The following is a 16,512-nucleotide window of genomic DNA, read 5'->3' as shown; positions in this document are numbered from 1 at the left end:
GATGTGAGGATTTGAACTCAGGCTCCTTGGCCTCATACCATTCCTCCTCCTCCATCACCTCTGAGACCCCACGCGGAAGCCTAAGCCTGGGGAACAGGGAGGGCTCTCCAGTAGAGAGCAGCCCTAGGCTGGGGCCATGGCTAGTCCAGAAAGTTCTGTTGTCTCTGACTCTGGGGAGACCAGTGAGAAAGCCAGCGGGGGGGGGGGGGGGAAGGAAAGACCACTGCTCCCCACCCCTAGGTGCCCTGGTATGTTTGTCCTCCATACAACCCACCTCCAGCTGTGTATCCTGCCTCCTCTTTTGGGAGGCTTGGGAAGAGCCCACAGGATGACAACCGGGTCCCTCCGGCACCAGGAACCCTGGGCCACACACCTGGCCGTGCATTCTCTCCCTCGTCCCAGGCTGGCCTTGCTGAGTCACCCAGCGGGGAGCAGTGACTTGGTGCCCTTGGGGGAAGGACTTTGGTGCCAGGCACTGCCATCCACAAGCACAATCAATGTGGGGCAAGGACAGAAAGTCAGGGGGCGCCATGAGGGCTGGACAGGGGTGAGGTGGGGTCCACGCCCACCCAACCTGGAGACAACAAACTGCCCTCAAAAGGCCATTATTTCTGAACCTAACAGGCTCCGGGTGTGATGGCCATAAGGGGATCCAGTCTGAGGACCGGGCCGCCTCCAGAAAGCGAGGGGCTCCTGCTCGGTCCGGGGCGCTCACCTTCAAGAGGCCAATCTCCTTGACGCAGTCCTGCCTGGCTTTGGCGTCCATCATCTCAAATATCTCGGGCGAGAGGAAGAAGAGAAAGGGTGGTTAGCCCCAGCTCCCAGAGCCCCCACTGGGAGCCATAAGGACCGGAACCCCCAAACCCATCATGGCACCAAAATGCAGGACAAAGAGAGCCAGGTGAGCCCCCACTTAAAGACAAATGGGCCCTCTCCCAGCAGAGGGGCCCGGCTCTCCTCCAATGACTCGGAGCTGCCTGTGCGGTCTGCAGACCAGCAAGGAAACCATCGCACGGGTCCGGGGCCTGGCCCCCCGCCCGTGGCTGCGTCTGAGTCACCTTCTCTCTCCCGGGCCTCCTTGGCCCAGGCTGTTCATCTCATTCTTAGAGGACAAATGAGCAAACTGAGGTCTCGGGGAGCTCTGTGGGAGGATTTAAACTACTTCCCGAGGCAAAGCCCTGTTCCAACGGGCCCGGTGGTTCTCGCTGGAACGCATCCTGGCTGGACTCTGCGGCTGGCGACTCACCTGCTTGAGCCCCTTCCTCCACTGAGGAAGAACACAGAGGCCAGGAAAGGGTCTCAAGCCCAGAGGTGACCAGCAAGGGTAGGGCCCAGGGTGAGTCGGTGCGGGTCTAAGTCTGAGCTCCCCCTCAGCTCGCTCTGTGGGCCTGATGAGATAGACACTCACACCCCTGCAGCTTTCCTGGTCTGAAAAATGAAGTGACCGCCCTCGCCCACAGGACCATTCTCAAGGCACGACCCAGTATACAGCGGTGCTCAACACATGCTCATTTTCCTTTTCCCTTATGGCTTGCAATGAGCTTTCATCATCAGGAGCCCACCTAATCCTTCCCATGGCCCAGAGAGTTGGGTCCTGATTGCAGAGGACAGGGAGGAGAAGGAAGGGGCCCGAACTGGCCCAAGGCCACGATGTGTAGACACAGAAGCCGGTTCCTGTGATGCAGCTTTGACCCCATGGGAGAGCTGGCTCACCTGCACCTTCTTCAGAGCCACCGTCTTCCTGTCAAGCAGGCAGGTGGCCTTGTACACCTCGCTGAACTGTCCTCGGCCTATCTTCTTCTCGATCTGGAAGTCGGCCAGCGAGCAGCGAAAAGACAGGGTATTTGGGTGCCTCTGGAGGAGAGGGACAGAGGGCATCAGGGGCCAGCCAGGCTGCAGGGAGGGGCCAGGACCTGGGCAGCCAGAACCCGGCAACCCCAACGGCGCTCCTCCAAGATGAGGGAGGGACTGTGACTGCCAACCTATCAGAGACTCCACTGCCCCCCCGGGCGCTGTCCACATCACAACACCCCACTCTACAGAGGGGAAACTGAGGCTGCAGGTTTCCACCATTCCTCGTTACCTGATCGTTCATTCCTCTGCCTGTTTCTATCTCCTGCTCCCAGAAAGGTGGCTCCCCGGGGCCAGAGCCTTGCCCACCTCGTTCACTCCTGAATCCCTTGAGCCCAGGTCAGAGCCAGGAAGCAGAGCAGGTGCAATTAAGGGGTGGAAGAAGTCACGCAGCGAGGGGGAGGCCCTGCTGGGTCTCCCCAGCCCCATGGCCTTCCCTGTGTAAGCCCCAACCCTCCCCCTGCAAGTCATCGTCAGATGTGGCAACTTCCCCTCCTGGTGTGGCCGCTCTTGTCTCAGACGTGAGAAAACCGAGCTTCCATCTGCAGCCTTACCATTCTGAGGCCTTGCTGGATAAAGAGCCCCCCTCACAGTGACATGAGGAATCCAGACACTTCACACTGACTCTCCAGGGGCCAGCACTGAAACCCACCACGGAGCAGCAGGACCTGCCCCGGAGACAGAGCTGTCCAGTGAGGTACCCCCTTATCATTCCCGCAATACACGTGCAACGTGCTCTGGGGAGAAGGAGAGGGGCCTGGGACGTGGGGGAGGAGGGGAGGGTGCCATGGCTCTGGTCTGCCCCGCGTTAGCCTGGCAAGATGGGCCCTCCTCCGGCTACAGCCCCACTCCCCACTCCGGGGCAGGGATCGCTGCTGCAGGGACCCTCGGGGCTGGGTGCCAGTGCGAGGACAGGGTCTCATATGCGGAAGGGGTACAGAGACAGCTGCAGCGTTCATTTGGGGAAGTGGGGGTGGGACAAGAAACACGGAGGGTCCCACTGAAGCAGGAACAAGTCTGAATTTCCCGACGGGAAAACGCCTCTTCCAGACGTGGGCCAGAAGCGCCCACGGGGTCTGGAAGATCAGGTATTTCATCGGGCTGCGTTCTGGAACTCCCCTTCACCTGAATACCAATCTGTAGACGAAGAAGCCCTGGCGGGAGCCTGGGGAGCCCCATGTGACTGGCATCGTACTCAGGACGTCTGTTCTTAATCAACTTCTGTGTTTCTCTTCTTTGTCTTCACTACGCGAATGTGTTCAGTTTAAACCGTGAAACAGGCGAAGATGAGGGAATTGCACGCCTTCACGGTAAAGGTCAGTCAAGTGAGAAACCCGGTAACTAAAAGTCCTCACCCCACGACCACCCACGAAGCCTTTAAGACCCCATGTGATCCGCCCACCCAGGCTCCTCGCACCCCTGCGATCCTGCTGCGTTATTACCTCCCCCTGCTCACTTTGCTCCTTCCACATTGACCATCCTCTTTTGCTCTCACTGGGCCTTCCGCCTAGAACGTTCCTCGGAAGCCTCACCGTTTCTGTCCCTCCCACACTTCAGCTCGTCTTGCTTCTTCAGTGCTCCCTTCCGGCACTCCAAATACCGCACTCTTGGTACCTTGTCCGTCTCCCGGCCACTGGCCGGTGCGCCCGGAAGCACGGAGCCTCGTATGCGGTAGGCACTCAATGGACATTTGTAGGATGGACAAATATTCACAGACATGGAGGTGGCGTACTTTTTAAACACCCAGAATCGTGCGAACACGTTACTCTAAGACTTGCTTTTCCTTCTCTCAGTAACTGATGGATATCGTCGATTGACAGGGATTTCAGTAACTGTAGACTATATGCCACAGTAAGCTCGTTTCCAATCTGTTGTCACTATACATAGTGTTGCAATAAGCATTCTTCTATGTATCTCCTTATGCGTATTTCCTGGGTCCCTGGCTGGTGGTCTGGGGCAGTCACCCAAGCCCTCTGCCCCAGTTTCCTGTCTGCAAGCAGAGGTGGAGAAGCACGACTGTCTCACAGGGGTCGCTGTGAGGATCGCGTGAGATCGCTGAGCTTCCCCCCCCAACACACACACAGTAGGTGCTCAGTGGTCCTTATGACTGACAGGCGGGGGGGCGGGGCAGGAGAAAGGGGCCCTGAGCAGCTACTCCTCACTCCCACTCTCGGCCTTTCTGAACCTGCCCAGACCCAGCTCGGTGCCAAAGGAACCGCCCCGCCAGTTGTGAGTGATGAAGTCTGAGCCCCACAGCTGCCTCCTTCCCTCAGCAAGGTAAAGCTTGGGCCAACCTTGACTCTGAAGTCTTGAGGCATAATTACCTCCCCTGCGGAGGGATGTGAAGCCACTCCCTACTGGGGGCTGAGCAGGAGGGAGGGCTGGTGGGGGAGGAAGACCACGTTCTTACCCACCTCGTGCCAGCGTCTGTCAAGCAAGTTCCTTAGTGACAGCAATTAACCTACCGATATACTAAGCACCCATGTAAGAAGAGCGAGCATTTATTGAGCACTTACTGTGTGCTGAGCACCATGCAGAATGCTTCCCATGACCCTGTGAGTAGGGATCACTATTATCCCCATTTCAGGAAACCAAGGCTCCGAGGGGCGGCAGTGACCGGCTCCAGACCACACAGTGAGTAACAGGAGGGATCCGAACCGGGGACTGGGCACTCTGCCGTCTCCACCCGCTGAGCTCTACCAGGTGAGGTGGACTCCCAACTCAGATTCTTCCTCTGCTTTCCCTCAAGACCCCGTGACTAGCCAGGTCCATGCTTCCTGATTCAGCTGCCTTCTTTCTTCCAGGCGCCTGAGCCCCCGTCCCCAGGCATGGGCCTCTCCCGTCCCTGTGCCCTGAGCAGAGGCTCTGACCTGTCCAGGGCAAGAGCTCGGGGTGTGTTTGTCAAATGACGCAAAGGAACGTGCTCCGAACAGCCTGGTGCCCTGTGGCCTTTGGGACGCAGTCGCGGTCACTTCTGAGTGCGGCCGGAAGCCCACGCCCTCAGAAAAAGGCAACTTCCTCCCACCTGCGGGATGGCACGTGCCCGTGAAGCCTACAGCACGTAGGTGTGTTAGGCACCGGCCACGCAGCAGTTACCGTGCTAGCTGCTTACGCAGATTTTGTGACTGAAATCCCCTAACAGACTGGTAAAGCAAGGCTTTTTCACGCCATGTCATAAAGAAGGGAACTGAGGCACACAGCTGGTCCGTGGGGAGCTGCAACCCGAACTCCCTGATGATCTCGAGCCAGCTGCGCTGAGAGAAGGACATGGGCAGGGCCCCTCCCCTCTCTGGGTCTCAGTTTCCCCCCCGAGACAGTGAAGCGTTTGGAGGACATGATCTCCTAGGGTCCCTGCTGTGCAGACACTGGGCTTTTCACTGTCACTAGTGGCTGCAGTCCCCAGCACGCTCTTGTCCACCCCAGAGATGTGCCCCCAAAGGCCACGCTGCCCCTGAGGAAACTCCCAGAGGTTGGGGGGGCGACATCCCAGCTGGCATCCTGAGACTCCAGTTGCACATCTGCATATGCGATGACCCAGATTTGCATTTCCTGTCACAACCCATTCGACCTAATTAGAGGAATGAGCTCCCATGCGGGGGCAGGGGGCAGGTTCCTCAGGCAGCAGCACCACGTGGGAGGGGGACAGTCTGGGCAGGCTCGGGGACACCAGCACCCTCCCAGGGGTCGGGATGGGGTCCTGTCCCCCCAGTGCCCTCTGTTCAGGTGGGGGCAGTGCAGGACACAGGGCACAGTGCCTGAGCCAGTAGGGCCCTGACTCCCACGTAACTCAGGGGCTGTGAGTGGAAGAGGACAAGGTGAACGGAGCTCTTGGTCCGGAAGGCCAGGCCTCTCTCCGCTGCCACATCCAAGGGCTTCCTCCCCTCCTGGGCCAGCCCTCAGCGAGCTCCACTCTGGCCCCTGCAGCCCAGTGAGTCTATCCACGACAGGGGGATGTCAGATTTCTCTGAGGATTCCAGGAGCTGATGGTGGTGCCAAGGGCCCAGGGAGCTCTGACTGCCAGGCAAACTCAGGCTGGCCCCGAGCAGCTCCCCTCCACTGGCTCACGGTAGTAATCCTGATGGCCTTTCTGAAAACGGCTCATCTCATAGTCCTCACTGGTCCCTGTTCCGTCTGGAACCCAATGCTGGCTCCTGGGGAAATACACACCAGCCCGGGGGGCACAGGCTGGCGGAAGGGTGACCGCCGCTCTGGCTCCCTCAGCTGACACTGACACTGGGGTGCAGAGGCCTGGGTTTAAATCCCAGATGTGCCACGTCCTGGCTGGGGGCTGTGCACAAGCACTCTGGGCCTCAGTCTCCTCATGTGTACAATGAGGGTGATCACAGTGCCTCCTCCCGAGGGTTGCTGGGGGGCACGTAAGTTTCTAAATGAAGGCACCTCGGAGACGCTATATGGCTGTTACTGTCATAGGGGTATCGGCATGGCTCAGTCTGTGGAACGTGGACCAGGGCTGCACCTGCCTCCCAGGGGGTGGGGACCGGCCGAGGCAGGGAGTTCACAGCGGCTGTACCACCATCCCCACCATCCCCACCCCAACGAGGGTCTGCACTGGGGCTATTTCCAGCTCTGGCTCTTTGGCTTGAAAACTAAAATGAATTCTGAAATCTAAGAATAAGATCAATGACACCCATGATGTCAGACATCATACTGGGGGTTTAAGGTATTCCATCTCACTTAGTCTTGACGGCCCCATTTTACAGATGAGGAAGCAGAGGCTCAGAGAGGTCATTTACCCATCGTCACCTGACTGCAGTAAAGCAGTGAGGCGGACGTGCCCCTGTAGTCTTCTGGCGTCACTGTCCCCTGCACGGGTCCCCTAGAACTGTTTGCCAAGGGACCGTGCGAGGAAACAGGCTTGCCTTGCCTCCCTTTCTAGGGCTATGCTGTGGGCCACTCGCAGGGCAAATGCCGCCAGAAGCCATTTCTGACTCCTCACCCCCTTTCCCAGGGTGGGAGCCCCTCAGGTCTCCCCCAGAGGAGGAGCAGATGGGTGGAGAGGCTGGGAGGAGGCGGCAGGGATGCGGACCACACTCTGTTGCCAGCCACAGTGGGCCGGAAGGAGGGGGTCCGCACCGCCCTGGGGGAAATGCCACCTCAGACAGAGGAGTGGCTCGGGGAGCAACTCCCTGGACAGCAGGAGGCTCAGCAGAACCAGGAGCCAAGGAGAGGGCCACGGTCCCCAGGTCATCTCTAGCCCCAATCCCACCCCACCCCCAAGAAATACTGCCAGTCTTCTCAAGTCAAGGCTAGACATGGGGGTGCTGGTGAACCACCCCAGAACACCCCCACCCCAGAAAGCTCGGAGAAAGCCAGGCTCTCTTCTCCAAGTCAAATCAAATTAGGCCACAAACACCTCCCACCCTGTGCTAATTTGAGTTTAAAATGTTTGAACCACAATAAGCCTCACCATCGACAAATCCCTTTAAAAAAAAAAACAAAACAGGAGCATAAAATTACATGTTAAAAGAATAAAAATGCATTCGCCCAATTAATTTTCTGAAATCTCATTAAAAAATTTAGCCTGACTAAGTCAGACTTCTGACCTGAATTTTAATCATCTTTACACTGAATGGGTCTTTTTCTCCCTGATATTTGCAATGCATCATTAATTTTAAGGCAACTGTTTCTGTGATTTTAAAAAGCATACTTCATCAGAATGACATTTCCTGTAAACGAATTTCACCTTTAAAGACATCTGACACCGCGTGTAGGGGGTTCTAATGGAGTCGGTATATGTGTACACGGCGACGTGTTTTAAATCTGGTTTACACAAAAGAAGGCAGGGTTTACAGGGAGTCCATATTGTCGGGCTCTTTACGAGGCCGACCCCGCGCAGCTCTCCACAATCTGGCTTATTTCAAACCCAAAGCTCATCTTCCTGTTCGCAGACCTGGTGGCAGGAAGGGGTGCCGTGGGGCCACACAACAGCCAGACTCCTGGCTCTGCCCCTCCAGAGCAAACGTCCACGGTATTTATCTCCGTTTCCTCCCCTGCAAAATCGAGTTCTAAATAAAACCTAGTTCCCAGTTGCTAGGAGGACAGGTGAGGTAAGTGCCAGATATCGCACCGTTGGCACGACCACCACCGTGACTGTCCCCACCTGGAAGTCTACACTCAGCTCCCAGGGACATCCTCGCATGGGAATAGTGAGCAAGATACCCAAAACACGGGAGTCACTGGACAAGAAAGCCTAGAATCACCTCCGTAGCCGTGGGTCCCTCAGGACAATTCCCGCTGACTGGGCTCAGAGAGAGCTGAGATTAAACACACATAAGAGAATCTGGAACCAGCTCCAATGACGCGCAGGCCAAGACTTGAAAGGTGAAAGCCGTAAAGAGCATCAGCCATCCCGCCAGAAGTCTGGGTACAGCGTCCACTCGGCTCTCCCTCATCCTGTCAGTTACCAACTGTAGGTGGTTTTCTCCCTGTAAGTCTCTGGAATCTTCTTTCCCCATGTCCAGCTGTTTAAGACGTATCATCATCTCCTATTTTCACCCTACTTGTGCCTTGAGCGCCAGCAACCAGTGATCTCTCTAAAACACAAGCTCCCTTGTCCACCTAAAACAGTGGGCTCGCCCTACACTCGCTATAGACTCGATTCCAGACCAGCCACTCCCCCATCCAAGCGCTGGTGTTTAAACACTTGCCTAACCTGACTGGTCCTGCGCCTTCAGGCCTGGCTCCTTCCTCTTGCTGGGACATCCTCCTCTCCCCGTCCTCCCCCAAATCATCGCCAGCCCACCTGTCATCTCTCCAGAGCTTTCCCTGTCCCGCCCCACCCTCTGGGGCTCCCTCGGCATCCGCCCACCCCTCTGTGGGGCCTTCCACCTCGCGCGCGGTCTGTACTTACTTCCGTGTGGGGCTCCTTAGCAGACCCAAGGCAGAAACGAGACAAGCATTTGCTGAATTTACAACACGTCAGCAAACACTTCTTCAATTTTAATAGCTGTTAATATTTGGTCATTAAATCTTACCTAACTACCAACATTGCTTTGGGAAGATTTTCATAAAGATTTTGGCTTGTGTGATTCAGATCTGGAAGCAGCCGTCCCATCCCCTGAAAAGCGAGGCACATTCCTCTTTCTCTGAATAGGGCCCAATATAACTGAACTTGGCGCATCCCAAGCAGGTTTGCAAAGACTTTCCAGATGGAGGACACATTAACCAGGGCTTTCTCAGACAAGAGCACCTTTCTCCTTCTTGGAAATTCACGTGGTTCTTAGTGGGTCAGCTCTGTTTCATTCCTGCTGAAAACGCTCTGCCAGCGAACTGGTAAAATCACAAAGCATGGGGCATGAGAGCTTCTCTCAATTGCATGCATGCATGCATTCATTCATTCATTCATTGGAAACCTCGATAATTTCACATGGGATTCTTTTTTTTTTTTTTTTTTAAAGATTTTATTTATTTGAGAGAGAGAGAGACAGCCAGCGAGAGAGGGAGCACAAGCAGGGGGAGTGGGAGAGGAAGAAGCAGGCTCATAGCGGAGGAGCCTGATGTGGGGCTCGATCCCATAACGCCGGGATCACGCCCTGAGCCGAAGGCAGACGCTCAATGACTGAGCCACCCAGGCGCCCCTTCACATGGGATTCTACCGGGTTCAGCAAACGTATTTTAATAAGTGGACAGCTCTCACAGCTAGAAGGCTCCCTGAAATGATAAACCACTAGCCTTGGGCACAGAAAGTTAACAGAACCAGTTTGAGTGGTTGCTAAGTTGTTCCCTCTACACTGTGGGCATTTCAGGTCTGGGCTCCTGAGCCATGAACATGAAAATGAAGGTTAAAAGAGAAGAATGGAATAAATCACACATTTCCTTAACACCCACGATGTCAGACGCCACGCTGGGGGTTTAAAGTATTCCGTCTCACTTAGTCTTCGCGGCCCCATTTTACAGATGAGGAGACAGCGGCTCAGCTCATTTACCCACCGTCACCTGGCTGGTGAGGGATGGAGTTGGGATCCGAGCCCCGCCTGGTCTGAACACACTATTCTCGCCATCGCGGGCCCTGGCTCCTTCTTTAAGGATGATTTCAGGGAAACAGCAGGGCCTCCTGCCATCAAGGAAAATGCCTCCGCTGTCAATGTGAGGTGTTTCTATGTCCCGAAACAGGCAAGATTTCGGGCCGAGATGTCTCCCCAGACGGTGTTTAAATACCAGCGCGTCATGAGTGGAGGAGAGAGGAAGCGCCTGCCTGGCCTCATTCCCGCCCCGACCTGCGGTGGTGCTGGTGTCTACACGGCTGTGCGCCCGGGTTCGGCAACCCCAGCCAGATGCTGGCCGGATGGACGGCCCGTTTGCCGACGGCCGCTGCCCAACAACCAGTAATTGTGTCTAATTCCACTTAACCATGTCATTACCCACTCCAACATGTGCGACCAGACGCCCGGACGCCGCCGCCTCGCCTGTTCGTGAAATAATTACAGGGCTCTCTCCTCTGCCAAATGAGGCTGTAATTAACCCTAATTGCTCAAAATGCAACTGGCTAATTCTGGGAGATTAATCAAGGGGGACTCAATGGTTAGTGAATGACTTAATATGACAAATTGCTACATTATCCGAGGAGGCCCCACTGCCCCCAGCCATCAGGGAGCTGTCCTGGTGGACTCGGCACCAGGAGTGTCCGCGGGCCTGTGGGCTTTCTGGGATCTGCCTCCCCAAACTCCACCTGGGAAATGGGCCCATGTCCCATCCAGTAACGGGACTGGAGAGCGCAAATACCACAGATGCCCTAGGGCACTCTGTGCATGTGTGCGTGTGTGCACGTGCGTGCACGCACACACACACACTCGTAAACACTGTGTCTACTAGTTCACATGTCTCACGTCTGTGTGAATCTATAAAATTGCTCCTTCCCTTGGGCTGATGGAGGCCCACACAGGGAGCGTGGCTTGATGAAAAGTCAGGTGTAGGAGAAGGATCTCAGCCTCATCTGCCTTCTTGGCCAGGCACCTCTGTGCAGTGGACACCTGCACAACTGCACACGGCAGCCCTGGCCAAACGGGTCAAACACTGCCCACCTGATGTCCTCCAATAGGAAGCAGGTACTTAGAGGCTGCAACGAGCCTTCTGGGCTCGAGAAGTTAGCTATCTCCCCCTGACTCGGGTCTTGTAGCTTTGGGGAAAAAGCCAACCCTGGACATGATTTTTCATCATATCAAGCTGTCCACAACGCCTTGCAGGACCTGGCCCTGGCTGACCTGCCCCAGCCTGCGCCCTCCAGGCCTCTGCGTGCCAATTCCTCGAGGAGACCTCTCTGGCCATCTAGGTTGAATCATGTGCCTTCTGGACCTCTATCGGCCCCCGAGTTCCTTCTGCCCTGTTTCTTATCTTTCTCTCCCATGAGGCTGTATGCTTTCTGAGAGCAGACCTGGGTCTATCTCACACACAGCCATGTCGGGGTGCAGTTCACTAACTCAGCCAGCGTTGAGGGGCTCCTCTGGGCCTGGCCTAGGACAATGGGACCGGTAAAGCCCCATTCGCTGATCTTCTGGTTAGGGAGGTAGACTTGGGAACCAGGTTCCCCAGACGGATGCCATGGCCAGAGCCCAGTGCCTGGGCCGCACAGGGGAGGGAGTGGGGTGGGACAGGAAGGCTCCCTAGAAGTGGCAGCATTTGGCCTGGAGGCCTGGAGGAGGAGTGAGAGAGGGCACTCCAGGCCCAGGGAACAGCACATTCAAAAGGCACAGAGTATGCGGGGAGCTGGGAACCCCAGAAGCCACCTTCAGAAAAGCTGCGGGAGGCTGCCTGGCTCTCAGAGGATCTGCATAGAGGGAGGCAGGTGTGAGGAAACCAGTGTTCTGAGGGGCTGCTGGTTCTGGATAAAGAGGCCGAAAGGGCCAGGACACAGCTAAAACCAAAAAGGGAGGCCAACTTTAGCTGAGTGTAAGGAAGTACTTTCTGACCCCACACGCAGGTTGCCCGTTCCCCCAGGGCTCCTCCCTCTCTCCTCTCACGTGGCCTTTCTAACCAGCCCTGATCCCGCTGAGATAAAGCTGTTCCATTCACACAGAAACCCTGGAGTCCAGCACAGAAGGCTTCTCTGGGTGCTGCTGAGTGAAGTCAGGCCTGACCAGGTTGGCAGTGAGCCCCACTCCCATCCCCGGAAGCATTCGAGAAGTGACTCCAGTGGCTGGGATGAGGCAGCCTCAGGGAGCCGGGCTCCTGGCTGGATCCCCAGTGCTCTGCAGACAAAGGCAAAGGGCTCACCTGTGGGTCAGGGGGTTGTGCAGGCCCTGGGGTGTGGCAGAGGCTGTTCGGGCTCCCTCCATGGGGCATGTGGCTGGGCTGTCCGGCCATCCTGCATGCCAGCCTCACGGGGCACGGGCTGCAAAAGAAAACGCGGGCTTTCTTACACACATGCCTGTTCACCTTCTCCCCTTGACGGCACCGGGCTGGGGGACTTCCATTTACACCATCTTAGAGCAGGGGTGTGGAGCGGCCACCCAGCTCAGAGGCCGCAGGGCTAGGACTTGATACCCCACACGGCACACTTCCCCTCCATTACCCTGTCCGACAAGGTTGCTGGGATTACCCCCAGTAGATAGAGGGGGAAACAGGCTCTGTGCAGGGAAAAGTCTAAAGGTGGCCCCCAGCCAGCACAGGAGGTGCCGGATTCGACTCCACAAGTGCTAGGCTCCAAAGTCTTATTCTTTCCACATTATTGTCCTCCATGCCTCCTGGGGACAGTTACAAAGCCCTGTCCCCCATGATCACCCCCACAAAAGCCCAGGTTGACCACCTGGGTGGTCAGGAGAGAGACCTTGAGTCAGACTGCATGCAGCAGCTGCGGGAAGGACCCAACATCTCCATCCTCGCCAGGCCCTGGTGCACCAAACACGGGAAGGCCAAGGCCATGGGTCCCCCTCACAGTGCTGTATAAATCTCCGAGCAGGCACGGAGCCCTCTGCACAAGGGAGCAGTTCCCTGTACCCCCGGGGTTTGGGCTGCCATGTCAGAGGCCCCTAGGAGAGTCAAGGATGCTAGCCACCAGTTGCCACGGTAACCACAGCAGCGGTCCCTGATTAAGCACCCACTATGTGCCCGGGCCTGAGCTAAATGTCATCTGAGAATTACTTCCAATACCACTTCCCCTGGTGTCACAGGCAGCCTCTGCCAGCCTCCCTAGCAGCCGGAGGGGAGAACTGGCGCCTGGCCACCGTGACCCACCCCGACGCAAGAGGAGAAGCCCTCCTCCTTGGGAGGAAAGCCTTTCCTGCAGCCACAAGCATTTCTTCAGCACCTGCTGGGGCCAGGGCCAGGCTGGGGTCCCACAGGGCTGCTGGGAATGAAAGGGACTGATACCCAGGGGGTCCCTGTCATAGTGCAGGCATGAGGTGAGGGCCCCTGAATCGGGCTGCTGCTACTTCTGCCAGACCCTGCCCTGGCTGTCCCACGGACTCGACATACCCCAAACAGAGCCCCTTAGGACTGGCCCAGGCTACTGGAGCAGCTTTGTCTACACCCTCTGGAGAGCCAGAGTCCCTAGGAATTGGTGGTCCCCTGACAACCATTAGTCAATGACCAAGGGGTCCAGTACGGAAGTGCCCTTGCCTGGGCCAGGACACTCGGACTCTGAGGTGTGACTCACGCTCCAGAGCCCTGGGTGGAGCCAGTGGGTTGGGTGAGATCACACCCTGGCTTGTCTGCCTCCCCCACTCCTTTATGGTTTTCTCACTCTCAGGGTCTGCTTCTGGAGAACCGACCTAAGATACCACTTTCTCGCTAGACCAACCCTGCCTCTCTGTCTTTAACCTGGTCGTCTACACCCACCAGCCACACCCCAGACTGAGAGCCCGCCCCCGGCCCAGTGGCTCAGTGAGGCCCACTGCACACACCTCCCAAGTCAACACACTTCCCCGCTAACACAGCGGTGTCCGGGGGATGGGAGAGGGAGGAATCCCTTCCTTTCTCCCCACTGTAGGTTTTCCCAGCTACAGGGGGTGGCATCCAGCCCTCCCAGGCTCAGGGATGTCTGGAATGCCTTTTGATCTATCAAAGGATGTCCACCAAGCCCTCAATGACCCACAGAGCTTGACTCTCCAGTTCTGCCTCCCTAGCTCTGCCCTCGAAGGGACCCCAAGCCTCTCTAGAACCTGCACGCTGGCCTACAGGGGTCCAGCGCCCCTTCTTCCTCTGTGCCCTCAGGACAGGCCCAGCTCCTCCCTCACACGCCCTTCATCTGCTGAGGGGTTAGAGCGGCTCTCCAGCACACAGCAGACCGCAGAAAGTGAGGCCACGGGACTCCGGCCAGCAGGGGAGGCCTTGGCAGCAGGGAGTGTGTGCAGGGCGAGGGCCGGGTCCTGCCAAGCACGGCCCGTGCTGTCCCCTGCCTGTAAAGCTGCCAACACTGAGCCAGGTTCAACCCACAAACATGGCACTTTACGTATAGATTTCTTGCTTTTTTCTCTCATCTTGAATTGGCGGCAGGAGGAGGGCGCTAGGGTATGTGTGTGTGTGTGTCTGTACTTCTGAGGCCTCTCCCCCCTCCACCCCCCTGACTCTGTCCCAGTGTGGGACTCACCTCCCACCTGGGCTCCTGGGTCTTCAGTGACCGTGCCCTCCTCGCCAAGCCCTCCTCCCCGTGGGCCACCGAGGCTTCCTGAAACGCAGATGGGACCACAGCCCCCGCAGCATCTCGCCACCATCTGTGCCTGAGCTCCCACACCAGAGCACACCCCCCCAGGGTGACACAGTGAGGACCGGCAGGAAAAGCCCCAGGATAAACACACAAACAGGAGGAGCGGCTTCCCGAGGCAGCCCTGTTACTCAGGGGGGAGATGTGTGCTCTGATAAACCGGATTCGAGCGAACAGAATGTAAAGTGCACATGCATTGGAAGATAAAGCCAGAGACTCCTGCAGGCTCTGTAGCTGCTGCGGGCTGCACCCCCAGACTCCTCGGGGGGACATGTTCACCGTCCTCAGCCCTTAGGGAGACCTCCAGGGAGAGGCTGGAGAAGAACTGTCTTCAGCAAGAAGGTTCCGTCTTTATCTCTGCAAGTGCCAGAGCGGCCTAGAGGCCAGGCCCACACAGGCACCCGCACACCTGCCCACCTGCCCACAGACTTCATGCAGACTGCTGACCACGCCATGTATGTCTCTAGATCTCCCTCCCTCATCCAACCCCACCTTTTGGGGCCGGTGGGCCTGGGTTTGCATCTTGGCCCTGTCCCTCACCGGCTGGGAGCCTGGGCAAGTCACACTGGGCAGAGGCTTAGCAGGTGTCTGCCAAGGTCGTCCCCACTTGCCCTGTGTGGTATTAGTGGCACCCTCCCAACATCTGCGCCTGGAGGCAGCAGACTGCACACTGAGGAGCCCACCCCAGACCTCACACACGGCTCCAGGAGCACTGCGTGGGGTCCCTGGCCTCATCAGCAGTAGCAGCAATAATAAGTCAACAGTTGAGGGCCCTGTTTCCGCTAGGCCTTGCTCTGTACACTTCACCTCTTAGCCCATCCCACTTAATAGACCCTATCTTTCATGGGATAGGGTCTATTATCGTCCCATTTTACAGAAGAGAAAACTGAGGCGCAAGGAGGGTAAGCGATTGCCCAGATCCGTGGCAGTGGAAGCAGGACTCAAACCCCTGGTGGCATCTTTGCCCGAACCCACCACACTGCACTCCTCACAGGCTCTCAGTGGCGATTCATCATCTTCCTTTCCTTACATACAAGGTGGAGAACTTCCTCCCTTCCTCCCCCTCAAAAACAGGGCCTGCGCTGAGTGAGCTGAGGTGATCCCAAGGCTGGAGGGCCACGAGTGGCCACTTTCCACTACAGGGGCCCCACGGACAGGAGCCCGCAGAGTCCGTGGCCTTTGGGACAGCGCCCTGGTGATGCAGCCCTGCTGTCCATGGTACCTTTTCCGCCAACGCCCTGGAGATTTGGTAAATTACTGTTCCTAAGGGCTGTTCCAGCCAGAACCTAATGGAAGGGCTACACCATGTCCTTCCCGATGAGGAAGAGGGGTCTTTGTTCCAGGAAAGAAGCAGCCAAGGAGGATTCTGCAAGTCACAGCCTCCTGAGTGTCAGAGAGCGACACTGCAAAGGGGAAGGAGGAAGGAGGGGAATGGGGAGGGGAGAGGAAGGGTGGAGAGAAGGAGGCAGGAGGAGGGAGAGGGTGGAGGGAAGGAGCATGGTGGGAGGGAGGGAGGGAGGCAGAAAGGGAAGGGGGGATGGTTGGGAGGAAGGCAGTGAAGGTTCTCTGAACATTACCAGTGGGCCAGATCTTTCCCATGCATCCTGGGGCTCTTGATAGACCCATTTTATAGATAAGGAAACAGGCTGAGAGAGGGGAAGCTCAAGGTCATGGGGCTAGTAAGCTGTACAGGGGAGACTAGCTCTCACTGACACCAAAGCCCCTCCTGGGTCCAAGATAGCCCCTGCCTCTCGCTCTCCGGGGGTGCTGCATTTTCAGAGACTTTGCATTCTGTCTGTCTAAACCTCAGTGGAAGCCCAACCTGTTTACTGGAGATTCCCGCCCCAAACCGCTTCTTAGGGGGTGTAGATGCAGAAAGACCAAGGCAGAGGTCCAGACTGACAGACATAGAGCGCAGGGAAAGCCTTCAGCACACGTGTGCAAACCCGGGTAGCACAGGGAGCTGGCGGCCTGTGCCTGGCGGCTCCTGCCAAGTCGCAGAC

General features: G+C 57.1%; 1 protein-coding gene and 1 long non-coding RNA gene across 8 annotated transcripts in view; one reads left to right on the top strand and one right to left on the bottom strand.

The window, feature by feature from the left end:
* NEK6 (NIMA related kinase 6) overlaps nucleotides 1-16,512 on the bottom strand; it is an 87,772-nt gene that overhangs the window by 32,044 nt on the left and 39,216 nt on the right. For 3 of the 5 annotated variants that reach the window (XM_040631863.1, XM_040631865.1, XM_040631864.1), the window contains exons 2-4: nucleotides 12,082-12,199; nucleotides 1,714-1,854; nucleotides 716-778 (exon numbers count right to left, since the gene is read on the bottom strand). In XM_040631863.1, the coding sequence (XP_040487797.1) occupies nucleotides 716-778; nucleotides 1,714-1,854; nucleotides 12,082-12,171 (294 nt within the window). In that variant the 5' untranslated portion in view covers nucleotides 12,172-12,199. Of the gene's footprint in view, nucleotides 1-715; nucleotides 779-1,713; nucleotides 1,855-2,083; nucleotides 2,296-12,081; nucleotides 12,200-16,512 lie in introns of those variants that run through there. The other 2 variants (XM_040631862.1, XM_040631867.1) reach the window with 2 other exon arrangements.
* LOC103670333 lies at nucleotides 2,430-7,401 on the top strand. Of its 3 annotated transcripts, none has more exons than XR_005835247.1 (5): nucleotides 2,430-3,167; nucleotides 3,812-3,934; nucleotides 4,045-4,128; nucleotides 4,439-4,554; nucleotides 4,656-7,401. It is a non-coding gene; the product is annotated as an uncharacterized LOC103670333 (long non-coding RNA). The 3 variants fall into 3 exon arrangements; XR_005835245.1 differs by having other exon boundaries at nucleotides 4,638-7,401; XR_005835246.1 differs by lacking the exon at nucleotides 3,812-3,934 and having other exon boundaries at nucleotides 4,638-7,401.

This window comes from Ursus maritimus, unplaced genomic scaffold, assembly GCF_017311325.1.
Source record: "Ursus maritimus isolate PB19 unplaced genomic scaffold, ASM1731132v1 scaffold_17, whole genome shotgun sequence".
Lineage (NCBI taxonomy): Eukaryota > Metazoa > Chordata > Mammalia > Carnivora > Ursidae > Ursus > Ursus maritimus.
This window is presented reverse-complemented; position numbering and strand designations above follow the sequence as displayed.